Source organism: Eucyclogobius newberryi, unplaced genomic scaffold, assembly GCF_026437365.1.
Source record: "Eucyclogobius newberryi isolate DKJ021-1_F unplaced genomic scaffold, fEucNew1.0.hap1 SCAF_6, whole genome shotgun sequence".
Classification (NCBI taxonomy): Eukaryota; Metazoa; Chordata; class Actinopteri; order Gobiiformes; family Gobiidae; genus Eucyclogobius; species Eucyclogobius newberryi.
Genome location: NW_027316278.1, coordinates 9455614 through 9476595, shown reverse-complemented (window position 1 = coordinate 9476595; position 20982 = coordinate 9455614). Strand labels below are relative to the sequence as shown.

The 20982-nt window shown below is 40.0% G+C and overlaps 1 protein-coding gene across 2 annotated transcripts; it reads left to right on the top strand.

Moving 5' to 3' along the window:
- The first annotated feature begins 1109 nt into the window (after positions 1–1109).
- ehmt1a (euchromatic histone-lysine N-methyltransferase 1a) lies at positions 1110–17972 on the top strand. Of its 2 annotated transcripts, none has more exons than XM_072432974.1 (23): positions 1110–1217; positions 1940–2199; positions 2697–2817; positions 2915–2997; positions 3204–3390; positions 3791–3936; positions 5482–5625; positions 6784–7082; positions 8021–8089; positions 8177–8265; positions 8339–8442; positions 9113–9235; positions 9741–9842; positions 10036–10140; positions 10936–11090; positions 11816–11983; positions 12518–12662; positions 12732–12809; positions 13753–13868; positions 14975–15061; positions 15147–15225; positions 15933–16108; positions 16969–17972. In XM_072432974.1, the coding sequence occupies exons 2-23, from the start codon at positions 1942–1944 to the stop codon at positions 17063–17065; spliced, it is 2931 nt and encodes a 976-aa protein (XP_072289075.1). In that variant the 5' UTR covers positions 1110–1217; positions 1940–1941; the 3' UTR covers positions 17066–17972. The 2 variants fall into 2 exon arrangements, with proteins under 2 accessions (XP_072289075.1, XP_072289074.1); XM_072432973.1 differs by having other exon boundaries at positions 2685–2817.
- Positions 17973–20982: the final 3010 nt, after the last annotated feature.

The window sequence follows — 20982 nt, the reverse complement described above, 5'->3', positions numbered from 1 at the left end:
TAATTGAAATTGGGGGTAAAGGTTTCAGATTCTGGGGGGCAGGCTACAGTTCGGATGGTACTTTTAGTGGTACTAAAAGTGGGACACAGTTTTAATTATTATGATTAATTACATGCATTTTTGTAATGACCAAAATCACAAAAGCAGTTTCATCGAAGGGCGATTGGTGGAACAGAAATTGATCACTATAAAACCCTTTAACTTCTAATATGTAGGGTCCAGAGTTTAGAACAACAATAGACCTACATCACATCATATTTACTCAGAAAGATGCCCCCCCTACAAAGTGATGTAGTCTAAAGAAAGAATATTGATATTTCAATGTTTTACTACGTGGGGGTTACGAAACTAAAGTATTTTTCTCCTCCATCAAACCCTTTTGAGCACTGTAAACCGCGCACATAAAACCACAATTATTACAATTATCCAGACAATTAACCTTTCTTAATCCCACCAGGGGCAATTAGTTGGAGCTGTGAAAAAAACAAATACCGGGAACAAGAAAAAAAACAGAGAGGATTGAGCACTACAATGGCATCCGATACAAGACATCTGCATTATCACTTGTAGTTTAAATGTAAAGGCGCACTATGCAACCTTTCTCGTGGAGGCTCTAATGCTTTGTCTGGAATGCTCCACAGTGCGGTTCTCAATTTATCACGGAGAAGAGCAGGTAACGCTGTCAGGCCAAGGTACTGGTCAGATCTGTGGAGAGGTGCTCACTCACAGTAAGTATACAGATCAAGTTTTTTTTTTTTTAGCTATAGAAACAGCTGTTTGATATAAAGGTTTGTCTCAGTCCAAACATTACTGAAGCGTAACCTATTTCTGACTGGAAAGTAGGAACTAAAAAAACAGTCCCTAGTTCCAACTCAAGGGCTGAAAAAGGTAAATACAAAGGAAAAAACCGAGAAAAACAGGAACTGTGGTCACCATAGTTACAGCTCTTCATGTAGTCATTGCATTTCCCCACGGATTTATATTGACTACATGTTATACTATTATATTGTACTATTATATACCAATCAGTTATAGGAGGACTACAAATTGGTCTGTATTTGATAAATAACAAAGCACGGCAAAGAAAAAAAACCGAATCGCGCGTCACGTGGTCAGAAGCGGCGGAGGCGGAAGTAGAAACTTTGGCGACTTCCTGTCCCACTTCCATCGCGCACTGGCCCTGCCTTCATGTGCAGACAACAACAGGACCAAAGCTGGTAGGACCGAACTCCGATCGCCTAAAACTTTTACACGCGGCACGTTGACGTTTTAGACGGATCGAGGCCTCGTTTAGCCCGTTTGCGGATCGCGAGCTTTAGTTTTGTCTGTTCAAGCGCGCGACGAGGCTCGTGGATGCGGCAACTTTGAGAGGTGCACTGACGCTCAACTTCTGCAGCGGCCCGTAACATCAATAATGAATGTTGGACCGGTTCATTTGCCCCATTTTACACGCATTTATTGTTCTAAGACATTTAATCCTCCGAATGATGGTATAAATTGGCACATAAGAATACATACTAGCCATATTAAAAACTAATTGTGGTTTTCTAAACATTTTTTTTCCTCCAAATTATAATAAAATGGGGGAAAATTTGAAATATACTGTAAAAAATTAAACAAATCCTGTATTTATCTATTAGACATGCTTTTGATTAAATTTACATCTGTAATATCAAGCATTTTAGAAGTATCAGGCTAATAAGTAAGTAAATAATTAAGTAAGTAATATTTGCATGTATTTATTGTTTATTAGTAATAAAGCATTTGTTTTGGGCCACCACGCCTGAAAGAATAGGACTTTGAATGTTTTTTTTTTGCCTAGTTATTTTTTTTTCAAATGTTTGTCAAATTACATTGTCGATATGCCATGAATGTGACTGCATGAAACAATTTCAATACAAAATGTCAAATCAATTCCACACACTTTATCTTTCCGTAGACATGGACCTGTCTGCAGCTAAAGACGGACCTGCCCCGAGTAAAAAACCTGGTTCATCTGGAACTGGGGCTGCGAGTTCAAAGAAAGAAAAGATAACTCCTTTCCACCGTTCTCCTTTGTCTAAAAATGGCCGAATTGGAAGTGCGGTTTTGGGAAAAGCTCAGGCACATCCTCCAAATGCTTTTCCAGAGAACTCTCCAGCGCAGACGGAGCGACAGGTGCCTGTGTCCAGCTCTGCACGGACCAAATCGGTTACAAAGGTACAGCATGCTTTTGTTTTTACACGAAGAATCATTTTGACATGACAAAAACAATTATCATGAAATCAAATCCTATATTTAACTTGTTCAAACTTTCTGGAGTCAATATGCCATGAAATTATGCATTAGAAGTTTGCAGATTGTGTTTTTCCAAGCGATCAATGACATACAAGGCCTGAATTGCTGAGTGGTTTAATAAACAGTTGTTGTCTTTAGTCTCAACTTTAATTTCGCTTTGCACTTCTTGTCCCGAGGCAGTTCTAGTGTTATGTCTGACAGTGTTATCTTATAAGACAAACAAACTCATGTCACGTCACACACTGTACAAGGCAAAGCTGTCCTATTGTACTACGTTTGAGTACATTTATTTGTACTGAAACCAGCCGTTGATGTAAAGTTATAGTTAATTTTATGCTGTTCAAATGGTCATAATGATATGGCTGGTAGTGTTGATTCCTAAATGGATATTTCATGTTTTTCCATAGTCTTCTATAAAGAAAGCAACAAGGCCAGTAATTGTTAAGACGCCCAAGACTGCTCCTACTCCCTCTGTAAAAGTCCTTCCACAAAACACGAAAAACACAGGAGCCATGGCCACCTCTACCAAACCAAAAACAGGTAGGATTTTTCTTGAAACGTTTACCTACAAAGCAAAATGATACCCAGAGTTGTTGTTTTTGAATATCATTTCACTTGTTTTTTTTCATTTTTCAAGCTGTGAAGAAAAGAAAAAGAAAACTTGGACAATATAACTTGGGGCCCAAAAAGAAAGTGAAGAGCAACAAACCCCAGGACAAGGTCAATATAGTTCATCTATTACGCATGCATTTTCTTTTTATTAAACTGTGTTCTATTACATGTATTACACGCAGTCAAACACACACTGATGCGTGATTTTAATGGGAAAACAAATGTGACTTTTTATAGTCAATAATAATTCTTCTTTTGAAAATGCATTGCGATTTTTCACTAAAAGAAAATAATATCTAAATGTTTTTTTACAGAAAGTGGAGCCTGTTCAGGTCCTGGAGAAGGCCCAGGAGGCAGTAGATTTGAAGCCGGTGCTCCTTGTGGACCCAGTTTTACCCAACAGTTACTCGATGCTGGAGACTGAGAACGGAGAGTACACAGAGGTGGACCTCGACTGTCTAGACCTCAGAGCCCAAGAGGCTTTGCTCTCACCTCAAACGGGTAACGTCCTGAACAGTGACTCAAAAGTATTTGTTGTCTCTTTCCTTCTCAGGAACTCAACCAACTGATATCTTGAGGCAGTGCCCTTGGTCTCCAGGAAATGCAGCTCCCTGTTTGGTCTACAAATCATTTCCTGACAATCTTAGTGCTCAAATTGCTTTCACTAAGCATGCCCTGCAAAATGTATTGATCAACTGGTTTATTTTGAGCTTTTGACTGAAAATATATTCGTATAAGTCGCACCCCGGCCAAAACTATGAAAAAAGTACCGTTAAAAAAACAACAACCGTATTTTCCGGACGTATTCCTCCCATTACTGCTTGTAGACGTACTGCCAATGCTACTTCTGCCACAACCGATACTAGTAATAAATAATAGTGTTTTGTGTCATTGAAATTAGGTCTGGCAGCAGAGGGTCCGGTGAGTGAATCTGACCTGGCGGAGGAGTTGCCTCTTTGCTGCTGTCGGATGGAGACCCCTTACAATGGAGGGAGTCTGTCTGCCCAGGACCAGACCTGCATGGCCATGGAGAGCTTTGATGGCATGGTAAAGCTCCAAATTATATACACCGTAAATAATAATAGTAAGAATGTCAAGGGGCGTCGTCATTTTTGGCCTTAGAAGTGTAGGAAGCAAAATGGGCCGTTTGATTTCATTACCGTATTTTCCGGACCGGAGTATGAGTTGCACCAGCCCAGCCAAAAAATGCATTATAGAGAAGAAAAAAAACATATAAGTTGCACTGGACGGTTGAAAGTGTGAAAATAACAAATAATAAAGTAACATTACCGCCAGACTTTATTCTTTAGACTTTATTCTTTAGACTTTATTCTTTTCTTTAGACTTTATTCTTCAGATTCCTACCGGCTTTATTCCATAGCTGACTCTTCTTCATCTTCCTCTCCTTCTTTGGTGTTTGGTGCTTCCGCCGTATAGCTTTATTCTTCAGGCTTTATTCTTCAGGCTTTATTCTTTAGGCTTTATTCTTCAGGCTTTATTCTTTAGGCTTTATTCTTTAGGCTTTATTCTTCAGGCTTTATTCTTCAGGCTTTATTCTTTGGCCGTGGCTGCAGAGCCGCGGCGCGGTCAAATGGCCGCGCAGTTTCAGGGACCGCGGCATTTCCCTTTATAGCCCGTTATAGCCTCATGGCTAACCCTAACCCTAACCTTAACCCTGACCTTAACCCTGACCTTAACCCTGACCTTAACCCTGACCTTAACCCTGACCTTAACCCTGACCTTAACCCTGACCTTAACCCTGACCTTAACCCTGACCTTAACCCTGACCCTAACCTTGACCCTAACCTTGACCCTAACCTTAACCCGGCGCGGTCTAAAACGGCGCTAAAACGCGGTCAAATAACACTTGGAACCTCCGCACTTGGAACCTCCGCACTTGGAACCTCCGCACTTGGGAGCAACGCTGGCTTCTCTCACTTCGCTCTGGCTGTGAGCAGCGCTGGCATCCCTCTCTGTATTTACTTTCACTTCTTTACTTGACACTTTCTTGACTGCATCCACATAGGAAATACCTTGAGAGTCTTTAAGTTTCTGCACCTCAGCAGCCCTTTAGTTAAACCTGCATCCCCCGTAGGCAGAGCTATGTTCTTCCCCACGGTTACAGCACTTCAGTTTAGCTCCTTCGTCACACTTCCCATACTCGTGATCTCCTGCACATTTACCACACCTTTGCTTCCCTCTTCAGACTGCTACTATACGTCCAAAGCGCTGGCACTTAACGCAACGCAGGGGTGGTGGAACATATGGCCTTACGCCATAGCTCACGTATCCAATGAACACTTTGCTAGAAGATCTGTGTGAGGAATAATTAAAAGGTCCTACCAAATATCAGAGTGTGTGTGGACAGGAAGTGCATCATCTTAATCTGATGTTCAAACTGTTTGCCAAAGTGAATGGAGATGGTTCAATATGGATTTTATCAGTAAATACTTTGCTGCTGTGGCCGATAGCCAATATCTTTTGCTGATATTGATAACAGGATTTTAGGAACAATACAGATGTGAGAATAAATACCCCAAAATCATCAATATAATCGCTGATAGCCCTTTATACTGGATGTTCTTTCTCTAGCTGAGTCGCTGTCAGAGGCGAGTGGTCAAGCAGGAGATGATGCGTCCGTCCAACACTGTGCACCTGCTGGTTCTGTGTGAAGACCACCGAGCTGGGATGGTCAAACACCAGTGCTGCCCCGGCTGTGGGCTCTTCTGCCGAGCGGTGAGCAAACGGATACACAACTGCAGGCCAGCACCGCAATGCTTTGGTTTGCTGTTACTTATTTATGTCATTTTTACTATCAAATATGATGCATTTGTCCATTTTGTGCCTACGTTGGCGATAATTATTTACAATGAAGATTATGTTCAGTATAATCTTGGGAAATGGAAAAAATTATCTGAGTTTTGGCTGGAGTCATTCACTCAATTAAATGGTTAAATGGTTGAGGGCGTAGACCAGTTTTCTTTAGTGTATATAGTTGTTTGTGTGTGCGATCCTTTTAATTTTAAGAGCTATTGTCAGTGCCATGACTAGGGATGTCACGATATCATGTTTTAGTGTTTTGATTATAGTGAGAAATCTTAAATTTTCTTTCATTTCCATGTTACTGTTCGTCAAGTTTGTGACCGGCTTTATGAAATATGCATGTAAAATAAATGTGACAAAAACGTCCAGATTATATTTTTTTTGACGATCAATTGAACTAAAAAGACTTAATTTTGGTTCTAAAATTGTCACGATTATTATTTTGTTGTTCTTACGTATTACTGTACATTGTGACCTGAATAATCATGATTATCGAATAACCTAACAATCGTGACATCCCTAGACATGACACGTCTCCTTTTTTATCTTATCAAAGAGCAACAAAGAATTTAGTTTGAATACAGTCCAGTTTTACATTATATGGTTATTCAGGTCCTAAGCATGTTTTATAAGCTGGAACATGCTTGAATGTTTTATTAAAAAAGATGCGACAATATTTTGTACTTTGTGTTTTACCTAATTTTATTTATATATACCGTATTTTCTGGACTATAATTCACACCGGAGTATAAATCGTACCAGCCAAAAAATGCATAATCGAGAAGAAAAAACATTTGTTGCACTGGAGTATGAAATGCGGTTGCAAGTGTGAAAATATTAATATCACATAACTCGCTCCGGAGTATAAGTATATAAGTATAAGTCGCACCCCGGCCAAAACTATGAAATAGTCCGGAAAATACGGTATTTATTTTACGCACCATTTACAATTCATATATTTAGTTGCGTTTCAGATATTGCTTGTTTTTGTTCATTTGTATGCATTTCTAAAACTGTCCCCACACGACTTTTTTCAAAACGTTTCATACCATAATTCTCGACTTATTTCAGGGCACGTTTATGGAGTGCCGGCCGTACGGAAACATCTCTCACCGCTTCCACCGCGACTGTGCCTCCATCTTGAAAGACCATCGCTTCTGCCCTCACTGCGGAGAAGATGCCACCGGCGCCAAAGAGGTGACCGTGCCCAAGCCCGAGCCTCTTCCCTCCGTGCCCAGGTCCAGTCCGGGGCCTTCACTGCCGACTGTGGCCACGCTCCCGTTCGTCTCCACCACGCCGGCTGTCCCCCAGACCCTCAGGGCTAAGAAGAGCTTCCAGCCCCCGACAAGCGGAGCAGAGTGTCCAAGCAGGTGATGAGTTGGTATATTACTGTATTTTCTGTACTTTAAGTATAAGTTGCACCGCAGTATAAGTCACACCAGCCAAAAATGCATAATGGAGAAGAAAAAAACATATATAAGTTGCACTGGAGTATGAAATGCGGTTGCAAGTGTTAAAATAACAAATAATATCACATATAAGTCACTCTGGAGTATAAGTATATAGTATAAATATAAGTATAAGTCGCACCCCGGCCAAAACTATGAAAAAGGGTATGTACTGTATTTCTTATGTAAAATGCAACTATATATTTTGGTGCGCTGAACTTTAAAGCTGCGGTGTCGGATTGTCACACTGCCAAAGGAGGAAGTAGGGTTTTAAATCTCACAACGTAGTTTTTTTTTTAAATCCCATGACGCGTAATAGTTCTTACCGACGCTTTGACACATTGTTGAAATTCACCTGCATTTATTTTAGGGGCGTGCACAGGTTTAGAACAGCTTATTCCAGATGGTGACGTAAAACTGGAGTGGACCGCACAAGAGCAGCCAATCGGAGAGCTGCTTCTGGCTTTCTAAAAATACTTTATTATTAGTTGCAGACGGTGCGAAGTCCCGCTTTTACATTATATTCTGCGGGAGAAAACATAAATTTACAAAAAAAAAAGCCATCCCGGCAGAATGGTAATGATTCAAGAGGGAACCAAGATTTTTCTGATGTGATTAGATTAGCATTTTCAATTTTTAATCAATATGATCTGCTATTTGCTAATATCACGTGTTTGTGGAGGTCTAAACTGCATGAATAGCAAACACTTTTGAACAGAAAGTCAATGGACCCGCTGTTTAAGACCATCGACAAAATGTAAAATCTGGATCCACATATGTAATAGTGTATCATTAAACACTAGAACAAATGTGTAGCATGTCTTCTTTCACGTCATTTATATCATTTCCCTTTCCGTCAGGTCTAAGAGTGAAGCGGACAGACCAAAAGAGTCACTAGAGACCATCTTGACTGCTTTGGAAGATGACAAGTAAGGCATTTTTTAATTTTTTACAGCTCGGCAGCCGACTGAGTCATTCTGCATGATTTATAGATAAAGACCCGTGTTCTTTTCTAGCTTGAAACCCAAAAAAGTCAAGTACCCCGCCCGGCAGCTGTACATCTCGGCAAAACAGGGGGATCTCCAGAAAGTCGTCCATCTCCTGGGTTAGCCATTTGTCATTTCAAACGAGCGGCTGTTACAAAAAGCGGGGGAGATTTATCGGTTTGTGTTTGGCAGTTGATGGAAAAGACCCGAACTACGTGGACGGTCAAAGCAAACGGACGACCCTTCACGCTGCGGCTGCCGCGGGACACCAGGAGATCTGTCACATGCTCGTTCAGGTGAGGACAGGGCTTTAAACGTGTTTCTCTCAAATAGTTCTGTAGGTATCGACACACATTTGTTTTCAATAAGTCTGTTTGTCTTATTACGATAATGGATTCGCTTGAACTTAAATTTGAGGCTTAATCCTAAAACTACATGTATTTACAAATAAAGAGATGCTTTGCAAATATATTAATTCTATTTCAATTCCATAATTCAGCTAATTAACTAACATCCCATATTAGCAAGATGTGGAGCGGACCAAAAAGAAGTATTCAAATATTTTGTTAAATATGTGTAGTTTACTCAATTGTAGTAAGTTAAAGTGTGTATTATCTATTTTTGACTTTATTTGCTTCATTTATACCTTTCAATAAGTCTGGTTGTCTTATTAAGATTATGGATTCGCTTGAACTTAAATTTGAGGCTTGTATTTACAAATATAAATTAATATATTAATTATATTTTGAGTTCCACAATACCATGAATTTCTGATTATTTTTTATATATATTTCAGTACAACAGTAACAAAGTTTTCTAGATGTCCTGACAACTAATTGTACTTAGGATTTTATATTTGAGACTGAAAATATGATTTAATTGTCCGACTTGTTTTGCCTTCATATAAAATAATATATCACTGATTTTCTTCATAACTTTATTTAAAAAAAACAACAAAAAAACCAGGCCGGTGCCAACCTGGAGACGTTTGACGAGGACCAGCGGACGCCTCTGATGGTGGCGTGTGAGAACAATCATCTGGACACGGTGAAGTACCTGCTCAGGGCCGGAGCATCCGTCAGCCACAAGGTCAGCCCGGTCACCACAGTGTTCACTATAAATACACCACACGCTCAATAAAACAATACTGCGCTTCCTTCGAGGGGCACGACTCCAATAAGGATATTAGAGGGTGAACCTACTGCAAAATAAATGCATTTGATATACATTTAAAAACATGGGGCCATCAAAAAGAAACTGGACAAGACAGCAAAGAACAAAACAAGTAAAATAAAGAGAGAAGGTAAACAAAGTCCATAATAAAAGTCACAGTTGTCAATATTCAAATTAAGTCCAAATGTGATTATTATTGTATATTTGTAAATTTTTTGTCCGTCAGTCCAGTACAGTTTGTGTCATTGTTTCCTTTGTGATTTCCCCTGCTGCCTGGAGTACTGTATATTCCAAAGAGACCCATTTACTGTGTCCATGGCAGGAGTTTCCAGGCCCAAATACATAGTTCTGAAATTGAGTGGGACGAAGATGTCAAAAACCAAGTGCTGAATGTTGATTGGCGTGTGTTTGCGTTTTGCAGGATATCATGGGTTTCACCTGTTTGCACCTGGCAGCAAAACTGGGACATTACGACACGATCCAGTATCTCCTCTCCAGAGCGTCCAAATACATCAACTGTCAGGTAAGGGGACTTAGCTGGAAGGTTCGAGGTTCAGTTCCAATTTGGACCACTGTCTATTGTAGCTCTGTCCTTGGGCAGGACACTTCTCACGATGTCTGTGTTTTTTTGTTTTTTTTCCATTCCCTTTTCAATACGTGTGCGTAGTCTGTATCAATGATGAATAAAGCATTTAGCAGTGAATGTTTGTGTGTAGGATGATGGTGGCTGGACTCCCATCACGTGGGCCATCGAATACAAGCACAAAGAGCTCGTGAACCTGCTGTTGTCCCGAGGCTCCGACATTAACATCAGGGACAAGGTAATGGAGTTATATTTGTTCAACAGACTTCAGCTAATTAACTGTAACATCCCATATCAAAAGGTTTAAAGACGTGGAGCGTACCAAAAATAAGTTTTAAAATATGTGTGTAGTTTACTCAATTGTAGTAGGTTAAAGTGTGTATGACAGGTTTCACGGTTGTCTATTTTTGACTTTATTTGGTTCATTCACCTGTTCTACATCAGTCAAGCAGGTGTTTGTGGAGAAAACTTGAAAAATCTGTAGAAAATGACAGGAAGTGACACTCAGTCCAGTCAATGTTTATGCATAATTTACACAAAGAAACTACTTTTTTGACTCTCTAAACATTAATTAAACAAACTAAAGTCACAATATTTTTATTGGTCAAATTAAAAAAAATTGTGACATTAGGTGAGTTTTTCCCAGAGGTAATTTCCTTGTGTGACGTCATCAAATACAAACCAAGTTATAAACCAAAAAAGCTCTTTTTCAGCTATTCTGTTATAATCTTTTTAAAGTTTAATTTAAAAGAATTGTCCAATCTGTGAGAGGAACTTTAGGGTTAAGGTATTTTGGATGCAGTTACATTTTTTACCACGTTTACATATAATGAGCCACTTTATACAGTATGTCTATGTCATGGTTGTGTAAATTCCTAATAAACGCCACGAAGCAAAGCATGCTGGGAACTAGATGATTTTGTTTGTACTCATACTGTCTGCTGTGTTCTACAACCAATATTTCATGACAAACACATTTACTTATTTAGTTCCAGTGTTGAGGAATGTAACGCCTGCTCTCTGTGGTTCACAGGAGGAGAACGTGTGCCTGCACTGGGCGGCTCTGTCGGGCTGTGACGACATCGCCCAGGCGCTGCTCGACGCTCGCTGTGACCTCACCGCTGTGAACATTCACGGAGATCTGCCCCTGCACATCGCGGCCCGAGAGAACCACCTCGACTGCGTCATGTAAGAGTCTGGATATGAATAAACTGGTCATTCATTACATTCTACAGATGTTGTTTTCATATTACAAGCTACTATATACAAACTATCAGTGATTCTTGGTGATTATTTAACTAGTTTACTTTAGACCATCTCCCTCTTGCGAGCTCCATATGCTCACAGCTTGACCCCGTGAGGTTGTATTCCAGAAGTAATCCTCGAGGTTTTTAAAGTCTACTCAGGCTTGTTCAGATCACACAGCTTTGCCAGCCGTTCTCGATTTTAGCCTGATTATATTTGTTTCCCTCATCAGTGCTGCAGCTGATAGAGTCCTTGGGCCAACTGACATTAGGTTTCTACAAAACAGGACTTGTGTACACTTGTTAGGTTTTACTGCTTGAAATACTGCAAAGATCTTGTGACGACGGGCTTGATTGACAGGCGGATTAACAAATCAGAGAAACGCTTGGCTGCTTATGAGTAAAAAGAAGAAATAATAATAATACTGAGACAAGGGTCCTGTCACCAGAATCGGCGAGCGAAGCACTAGAATCTGAGGTAAATTAAGTTATCAATTGTGCTGCATGGCCTGGTTCCAGACGGCCCCAGAAGTGGCATAGTATAGAACCTTTCACCTATATGCGATGGTTAATCTCAGTACTCGTGCAAAAGTTCAGTGCAGACGGCTCGTTCACGCATTTTTAAACAATATTTCATGCTCGGTAAGGTCGTCTCGCCTTTGTCGTCAGGTTGTTTCTGTCGCGCGGGTCTGACGTAAATCAGAGGAACAAAGAGGACGCCACGCCTCTGGACTGCTGCGTCTACGGTTCAAAAGTCTGGACAGCCCTCAACACCAACAAGAAGCTGACGGACGCACGGAGAGGACGAGACTGCCAGGGGGAGCGGGTGCTCAGCAGGTACAGAGCTGGGCGCTTCAGAAGCCAATGACGGGGCATTCATTGGTCCAAACGGGACATTTCTGATCGTGTAACTCGAGACACTTTTCTGTAAATTGACACACATCATCTTCACGTATTCCTTTTATGTAACATTTTCCATATCCAGAGCTCCCTTGGTTGCATATTGAATTAGTTTTTATGAAGATTACACAACACAACTACGCAATCTTTTTACCATATTTTCCGGACTATAAGTTGCACCGGAGTACAAGTCGCACCTGCCAAAAAATGCATAATAGAAAAGAAAAAAAACATATAAGTTTCTCTGGAGTATGAAATGTGGTTGCAAGTGTGAAAATAACAATATCACATGCAAGTCGCTCCGGAGTATAAGTATATAAGTGTAAAAATTATGAAAATAAGGTGCGACTTATAGTCCGGAAAATACGGTAAAGCTGCAAGACCGAATGCTATGAAAGCATGTCCCAATCTTTGCCGGTGAAACTCTAATAATTTGAGTATAGACATTGTTTGGTGCTCTTTTCTCCATAGAGACGTTTCCCGAGGTTACGAAGCGACTCCCATCAGTTGCGTGAACGGCGTGGACAGCGAGCCGTGTCCCGATGACTTCAAATACATCCCAGAGAGCTGCGTCACTTCGCCGCTCAACGTGGACAAGGACATCACCAACTTAAAGGTTTACAGTCTAACGTTACGAGTTTAATCGCATGAAGAACATGGTGTTGATTGGCTGTTCTCTTGTTAGCACTGCAGCTGTACAGACGACTGCTCTTCTGTTTCCTGTATGTGTGGACAGCTCAGTTTGCGATGTTGGTATGACAAGGTAAGTCAGAATCTTTACCTTATGCCAAATTGATTGCTTTTTTTCTAACACCCAGAGTAGCGTTTGGCTTTATTCACGCTTGTTCGATTAATCCTGGTTAGAAAGGTCTCTCCCCTCCGAGCGTCAGAAACATTCCGTTCTGAATCTCCTCTCGATCTGTGACATGGCTCTGCTGTTTTTTTTTTTAAGTCGCTAAATCATTGCCGGACTGATTCTGTGAATTTCCCCCATCTCATTGCGTAGTACAACTGTATGCTTCCTTGTATATCTCCCGGATGGCCCCTAAACTTAGTCCTGTGGGAAACGGCAGAAATCCAAATGTAATTATCGTTTTTATAAACCCTTTGGTTAGTTCTGAAACATGAGATGCCCCACTAAAGGTATTAAAGCAAATGTTTATAAAGGCGAAAAGCTCTTATAAAGTTGTCATGGAAACAAGTTGGTGTCTAAGAGTGATCCAATTTAGGAGAAGTTTCAGGAGAAGTCTCGAAGGGGTTTCATTTATAAAACTTAATGTAGAATTCTTACCATTTGTAAAATAGTTTTTGAATGTCTATTTTCATTGTGACCTTGATGTCCCGATGGTGAAATGTAAGGCTTATTGAGAGATAGAGAGGTGTGTGTGTGTGTGTGTGTGTGTGCGTGTGCGTGTGCGTGTGCGTGTGCGTGTGCGTGTGCGTGTGCGTGTGCGCGTGCGCGTGCGCGTGCGCGCAGTAGGATGACTGGAGTGTGCGTGATGGGATTGTAAGTGTCTTCACGGATGTACAATGACAATAAAGATGAATTGCATTGAAAGTGCAGCATTGATCTACGTACACATGCCTTAGAAATGAGACCCCAGATGACCACCTTTTGAAACGGTTTCTGTAATACATTTGTCATGTCAAAATATTGTTAATTTATTGTATATGAAGGTGTTCTCTGCCCATTGTCTGTTTTATAGGAAGGACGTCTTCCGCTGGACTTCTGCCAGCGCGAGCCGCAGGTTCTGTACGAGTGTAACCACGCTTGTTCCTGCTGGAGGACGTGTAGGAACCGAGTCGTTCAGAATGGTTTGAGGTGGGACCTTAGTATTTACAGAGAACATTCCCCCTGTTTTTGCTGCTCAGAATCACTGGCATGATTTCTATAATGCCTTAGTAAGTTTAGTTTTGTATTGTTCAGAAGAGATGCTGAAATGAACATTTTCTCTGTGTTTATCATATAAATGTTTTAATTTACATTTGGGCATTTTATGTGCAGAAATTGCCAAAATATAAACATATTAAAGGACATAATCAACAAAAATGGATAGGATCATGTTTTCATTTTGTTTGACATATTAACTCCCCAATTAATATTTGATTAAACTAGATCTTAGTAGTAGTAGTTAAAATTTAAAAATAATTTATAAAATGCATCAGGCTTTAAATTCAATATGAACTAGGGATGTCACAATATCACATTTTAGAGTTACGATTATTGTGAGAAAAACATCACAATTTAACCATTATTCGCGATTATTGAGCTTGTGACTAAACTGTGAAATCTTTAATTTTCTTTACCAACTTTACACAATTGTACAAAATATAGTTAAATATGTCAAAATCAGCCAGAGGAAAAAAGTTATCTACATTTAAGTCTATTTTTTGGGCTATATATTGAACAAAAAATACTTAATTTAGCTTCTAAAATTGTCACCATTATTATTGATTTTTGGTTTTCACGATTATACTGTGACCTGAATAATCCTCATTAATGATTAATCTAATAATCTTGACCTCTGGGTCTGACAAAAATCTTCAAGTACAAGATTGTAAAGTTTGGTGTTTGTAGGTGTCACTTTATCTTATGTTCCTGAGAGAGAAATACATTGTGAGAAAACTGTTTTTGAAGTTACAATGTCAAATCAAAATCTATAGGACACATTTAGCTGCAGATTGGTATGGTTTGTTGTTTCCAGGTGAAAGCTTAAATGTTGTGAGGGCAAACTAACCATAGACTATGATACAAACCAATAAAATCAAGAACATTTTTGCCTTTATAAGGGCTCATGGACCAAGTCACGTTTGATGATAATGCATGACACCTGTACAGCACTTTTCTGGATATATTTGTGGATTTCCCTTTTATGAATTGACCATATAATCCGTACAGTAATTCTGGATCCCTGCTGTTTGTTTCAGAGTGCGGCTGCAGGTTTACAAGACGCAGAAGATGGGCTGGGGCGTGAGAGCCATGCAGGACATCCCCCAGGGGACATTCATTTGCGAGTACGACCAGGCTTGTTTCCATATTTTACAGAGTCTTTTTACGGTCATGCAGTTTTAATGCGTGCGTAAATTGCCTCTCCCACAGATACGTCGGGGAGATCATAACTGACACCGAGGCAGACAAAAGAGAGGACGACTCGTTTCTCTTCACTCTGGGAAATAAGGTAATGCAATTATTTGACATAAATATTACAGCGGCGGCGCACGTGACGGCCAGCAGAGGGCAGTCAGTCCATATGCTTTGTGTCGGTTCTTATTTTTGCAAACTGTTGAAATCCAGCTGTGATTTGTCAGCAAAAAAGTAATTTAGGCTTTTCTTATGTCGCTAAATACTGCTGAGACTGATAAAGGCATTTTGAGAAAAGCATTTTATCGTTCCAAAAGATGTACAGTATTCCATTTAGTACAATGTTGTTGATTTTTACTGCAAACTACAACAAAAATACACAGAATACACACTTGAATAGAAGTGAGTCATAATTACGTGTTTAAGTACATTTTAAATCTACACTACTGTTGATATGGAGACTTTTCATCAGAGACGTGTTGCAAACTGAAAGAAATCTTGTTTTTTGTAACGTGTTATGGTGTTGCATGGACTGAAACTAAAATGATTACCGTATTACTTTTTTCATAGTTCTGGCCGGGGTGTGACTTATACTTATATTTATACTATATATTTATACTCCGGAGCGACTTAAATGTGATATTATTTGTTATTTTCACACTTGCAACCTCATTTCATACTCCAGTGCGACTTATGTGTTTTTTTCTTCTCTATTATGCATTTTTGTTGGTGCTGGTTCGACTTATAGTCCAAAAAATACGGTACTACAAACGAGTCATTTCTCTGTTTTTTTTGTCCCGGTAGGTTGGGGAGGCCCACTGCATCGACTCCAGACTCTATGGGAACATCGGGCGCTTCCTGAACCACCTGTGCGAGCCAAACCTGCTGGCGGTGAAGGTGTTCACGATGCACCAGGACCTGCGCTTCCCACGCATCGCCTTCTTCACCAGCCGGCCCGTCAGAGCAGGAGACCAGATTGGGTGGGTCAGGAAACGAAAACGAAAGAAAGCTGTCCGGATGCATCTCAATACAGTAGAACATTAGGTTTTCATTCAAAGTGCAAGTGTAGATTAAGCTCTCATGAATATACTGAATATTATGTACTGTTTTTAATAGCTTATCATTCAACAAAATATGCAAAGTAAAAATCAAGAGGAGTTTTAAATATGGAGTTTTAAATATGGGGACTAGGGATGTCGAGATGATTCGGTTAATCGATAATTGTGATTATTCAGGTCACAATATAATCATGAGAACCAAAAAATAATAACCGTGACAACTTTAGAAGCTAATCCAAGTATTTTTTGTTCAATATATAGGCCAAAAATAGACGTAAATGTAAATAATGGCTGATTTTGACATATTTAACCTTAACAGAAAGTTAAAAAAAAACTTGAGGAATAAGTAACATGTTTGACCGCGGGAATTAAAAAAGAAAATTCATGATTTCTCTGTCAATTGTTAAATCGCGATGTTTTTCTCACAATAATCGTAACGCTAAAATGTGATATTGCGGCGACAGAGTAGCGCGTTTAGGGTTACCGTATTATCCGGACTATAAGTCGCACCGGAGTACAAGTCGCACCAGCCCAAAAATGTATAATAGAGAAGAAGAAAAAACATATAAGTTGCACTGGAGTATGAAATGCGGCTGCAAGTGTGAAATTAACAAATAATCACATATAAGTCTCACCGGAGTATAAGTATATAAGGAGAAATATAAGTATAAGTCTCACTCCGGCCAAAACTATGAAAAAAGGTGCGACAGAAAATACGGTAGTTGTTCAATTCTTGGAGAAATGGTCGTGTGAAATGCTTCATATTTCCTTTCGTCTGGCAGGTTTGACTATGGAGACCACTACTGGAAGATCAAGAGCAAGTACTTCAGCTGCCAGTGCGGATGGTCCAAGTGCCGCCACTCGTCCACCAGCCGATAGTTCAACCAGCGCCAGAAAACCAACCGTCAGAGCAACTAGAAGCACGCGTCAGGGCTCTGTTCTGGAATAACCACATTTAACATTACATTTATTGAGGAGAATGTTCAGTATTTTTAGATGTTGGCTTATATGATGTTTTGGAAAAGTCAATTAATATAAAAAACAGATCATATCATGTTCGGGGAGAGCAAAAGGCTTTGTGGTGTTATTGTAAATATTGTACTATTGGGTGTTTATGGAGCGATGTAAAATATATATTTCTTTACTAACAACACTTTGGAAATAGTTTTAAAAAGAGCAATTTGGGCAACATGAGGTTTGCTCTTTTGTCAGAGCAGTTTGCCCACCAACCAAAGGTTTTGACACATGAATTCATTTTCTGGGCGCTTTAGTCGACCGCTGAACTCAAAACATCAAATCTCTACTTTCTTTAGCCAGATGAAATGTGGATCTACTGTGTTTTGTACATCACATGATTTGTTTTTATGATAAATTATTGTTCTTTTTGTGTTATTGCTTGTCATAATTACTGTCAAACCTTTTTATGAATAACATAGTATTAGTTCCTGCACCGGTTTATGATCTAATGAATTACATACCATGGTTTTGAACAGAGCCTTGTAGCTCCTCATGAATTCAGCTTTATCCTCGTTGTAATACTGTTTTGTCCTATTTTTAAAGATGAAGAGACATACCTTTTGTAACAGACTAAATCTTTTTACTGTAGTTCAGGAGCTAACATCAGCATGAATCACTACAGCCTTTTATAAATACAGCCTCGAGTTCCTATTTTTCTTAAACTTGTTTTGAATGAAAGTGGTGTGCTGTTTACTTAATTATGCTTTACTAGTCACATTTTCTTGTAGTTCTTTTGTACCGCCTATTAGTAAACAAGTCGTGAACTAAATCTTTGTGTTTTTTGTGCGTTTTTATTGCAAAGCCTGTCACGAGTTGTAAAAAGAATTGTTTAATACGGCCTATCTATGCAGTATCTATGTATAAATCGACTAGAATTTTACAAAATACTCATAGTCACACAAAAAATAAGCAAAATTTAAGTTTGCTCATTCAGGCCATAATCTAGCTTACTATCTGAACCAGAGCCGTTTCTTTCCCTCTACCACTTTAACTATAATTGAATCTCTCACTCACTGCACGGTTCACTTTCTGCACTACATATGTAACAACTGTACATTTTCCGTATCTTATAGTACATTTAAATTGTTTTTCTTTAATGCATGCCTTATTTGAGACATTTTGCTTTATTATTGCTCATTGTATGTTGCGCCAAATCAGCAAAGCAAGTTCCTATGTTTGTGGCAATGGCAATGAACCTTCTGATCCTGATTTATGTGTTCATTCATTAGGCTATTAGTTATTATTGTAGGCATACGCATTTTAAGAGTTAACAAGTAAAATAATATTAAGATAAGATAAGCCTTTATTTGTCCACACAATAAGAAAATGTCGGAGTTGCAATGCAAGTAGATACAGAGGAAAAGAACAGATAACTTATAGGGAGCTTTAAAAAAATAGAAAAGATCTTATAAACAAAACTCTTATAGACAAAACCTCTCATAATCTTAATAAGGAATAGAAAGAAAAAAAGAAAATAAGATAAAATAATAATAGTGGCAAAAGTAAATACAGCATTTATGTGCACATTAATGACATTATTGCGTATGAGTATGAGTATTGCACATGATTAAGTCAGTATTGCACATAATTAAGTCAGTATTGTACATGATTATGTCAGTATTGCACATGATTATGTCAGTATTGCACATGATTAAGTCAGTATTGCACATGGATATGACAGTATTGCACATTGGTATGACAGTATTGCACATGGGTATGACAGTATTGCACATGGGTATGACAGTATTGCACATGATTAAGTCAGTATTGCACATGATTAAGTCAGTATTGCACATGGATATGACAGTATTGCACATGGGTATGACAGTATTGCACATGGGTATGACAGTATTGCACATGGGTATGACAGTATTGCACATGGATATGACAGTATTGCACATGGGTATGACAGTATTGCACATGGGTATGACAGTATTGCACATGGGTATGACAGTATTGCACATGATTATGACAGTATTGCACATGGGTATGACAGTATTGCACATGGGTATGACAGTATTGCACCTGATTAAGTCAGTATTGCACATGATTAAGTCAGTATTGCACATGGGTATGACAGTATTGCACATGGGTATGACAGTATTGCACATGGGTATGACAGTATTGCACATGGGTATGACAGTATTGCACATGGATATGACAGTATTGCACATGGGTATGACAGTATTGCACATGGGTATGACAGTATTGCACATGGGTATGACAGTATTGCACATGATTATGACAGTATTGCACATGGGTATGACAGTATTGCACCTGATTAAGTCAGTATTGCACATGATTAAGTCAGTATTGCACATGGGTATGACAGTATTGCACATGGGTATGACAGTATTGCACATGGGTATGACGGTATTGCACATGGGTATGACAGTATTGCACATGGATATGACAGTATTGCACATGGGTATGACAGTATTGCACATGGGTATGACAGTATTGCACATGATTATGACAGTATTGCACATGGGTATGACAGTATTGCACCTGATTAAGTCAGTATTGCACATGATTAAGTCAGTATTGCACATGGGTATGACAGTATTGCACATGGGTATGACAGTATTGCACATGGGTATGACGGTATTGCACATGGGTATGACAGTATTGCACATGGGTATGACAGTATTGCACATGATTATGACAGTATGTTATGTTCAGTGTTTTGAATGTCTAAACTACTCCGCACATTCTCCCTTTAGAACGACATCAACCACCAAGTTCTCACTGCAACATTTCGTTTTCAAACAAACAACGTTTTGCCCCGTGCTTTATCTCATTCACGTCTCTGCGCTTTGTTTGCGGCGCGTGCGTGTCGGCTGTATCTCTCCTCCTCCCTGTTGCTATGGAGACAGGGCTGGTCCAGGTGGGTCACGTGGTCCGAGCCCGAGCCCCGGACCGACGCGTGTGTGTCTCGGTCTCTCCCTCCGCGCGCGCATTCTCACGTACGAGCGCTGTACGACTTCATGGAAACGCCGCGCCGCCCAGACGGGAATTCTCCGCCGGAAAACACTCGCAGGAGGCGGACGGCGACGGGCTCTGTCACCGCGGCGCGTTAACGAGCTTTGACGAGGCTTTTGACACGAGGAAAGCGACTCTTTTAGAACAATATACGGACGTGTTTTTGTTGTTTTGTTTTTTAAAGCCTGTTTATTCCACGTGCGTGATTATTTTGTGTGTGTGTTCTTCTCCTTTTCAACCAAGTCTCCCGGTTCTTTTTTTTTTTTTTATTTTTTATTTTTTTTTTGTGTGTGTGTGTGGCAAATGCCCTGTCTGCGGAGAGCATGGACTTGTGGCGTTGTCGCAAGTGAATTGTAGCTTCCCCTCGAGCGCCGGGGGGGCAGGCGGCAGGCGGCAGAACCGGGGAGAGCGGCGGGGGGAACACCCAAGAAAACGATGCATCATGGATCCCGGAGAGCTCAACTTTGCGTTCGCGGAGAGTGAAAACGTGGGAAGTGCCAAAGTGGAGCAGGCGACGGATCTGCGCCTGTTTTGAGCTGAATGTTTGGAGCCTTTTCACCGGGGGGACGATTCACGCAGTGGCGATCGTACAGTTTTTAGGGCCCCAGGGCAACACTTTGCGGGGGACGGGGAGGCTCTGCAATTAAGATTTTAAGCATCTCTTGCTTTCCCAGACATAATTGAATAACTGGAGAGGACTTGGGCGCCCCCCCCCGTTGTTTTTTTGTGGGGCCCCCATGCTGTGACCTGCCTTTTCCTTTTTTCCCCCCGCACTGATTGGACAAAAACAAAACAGC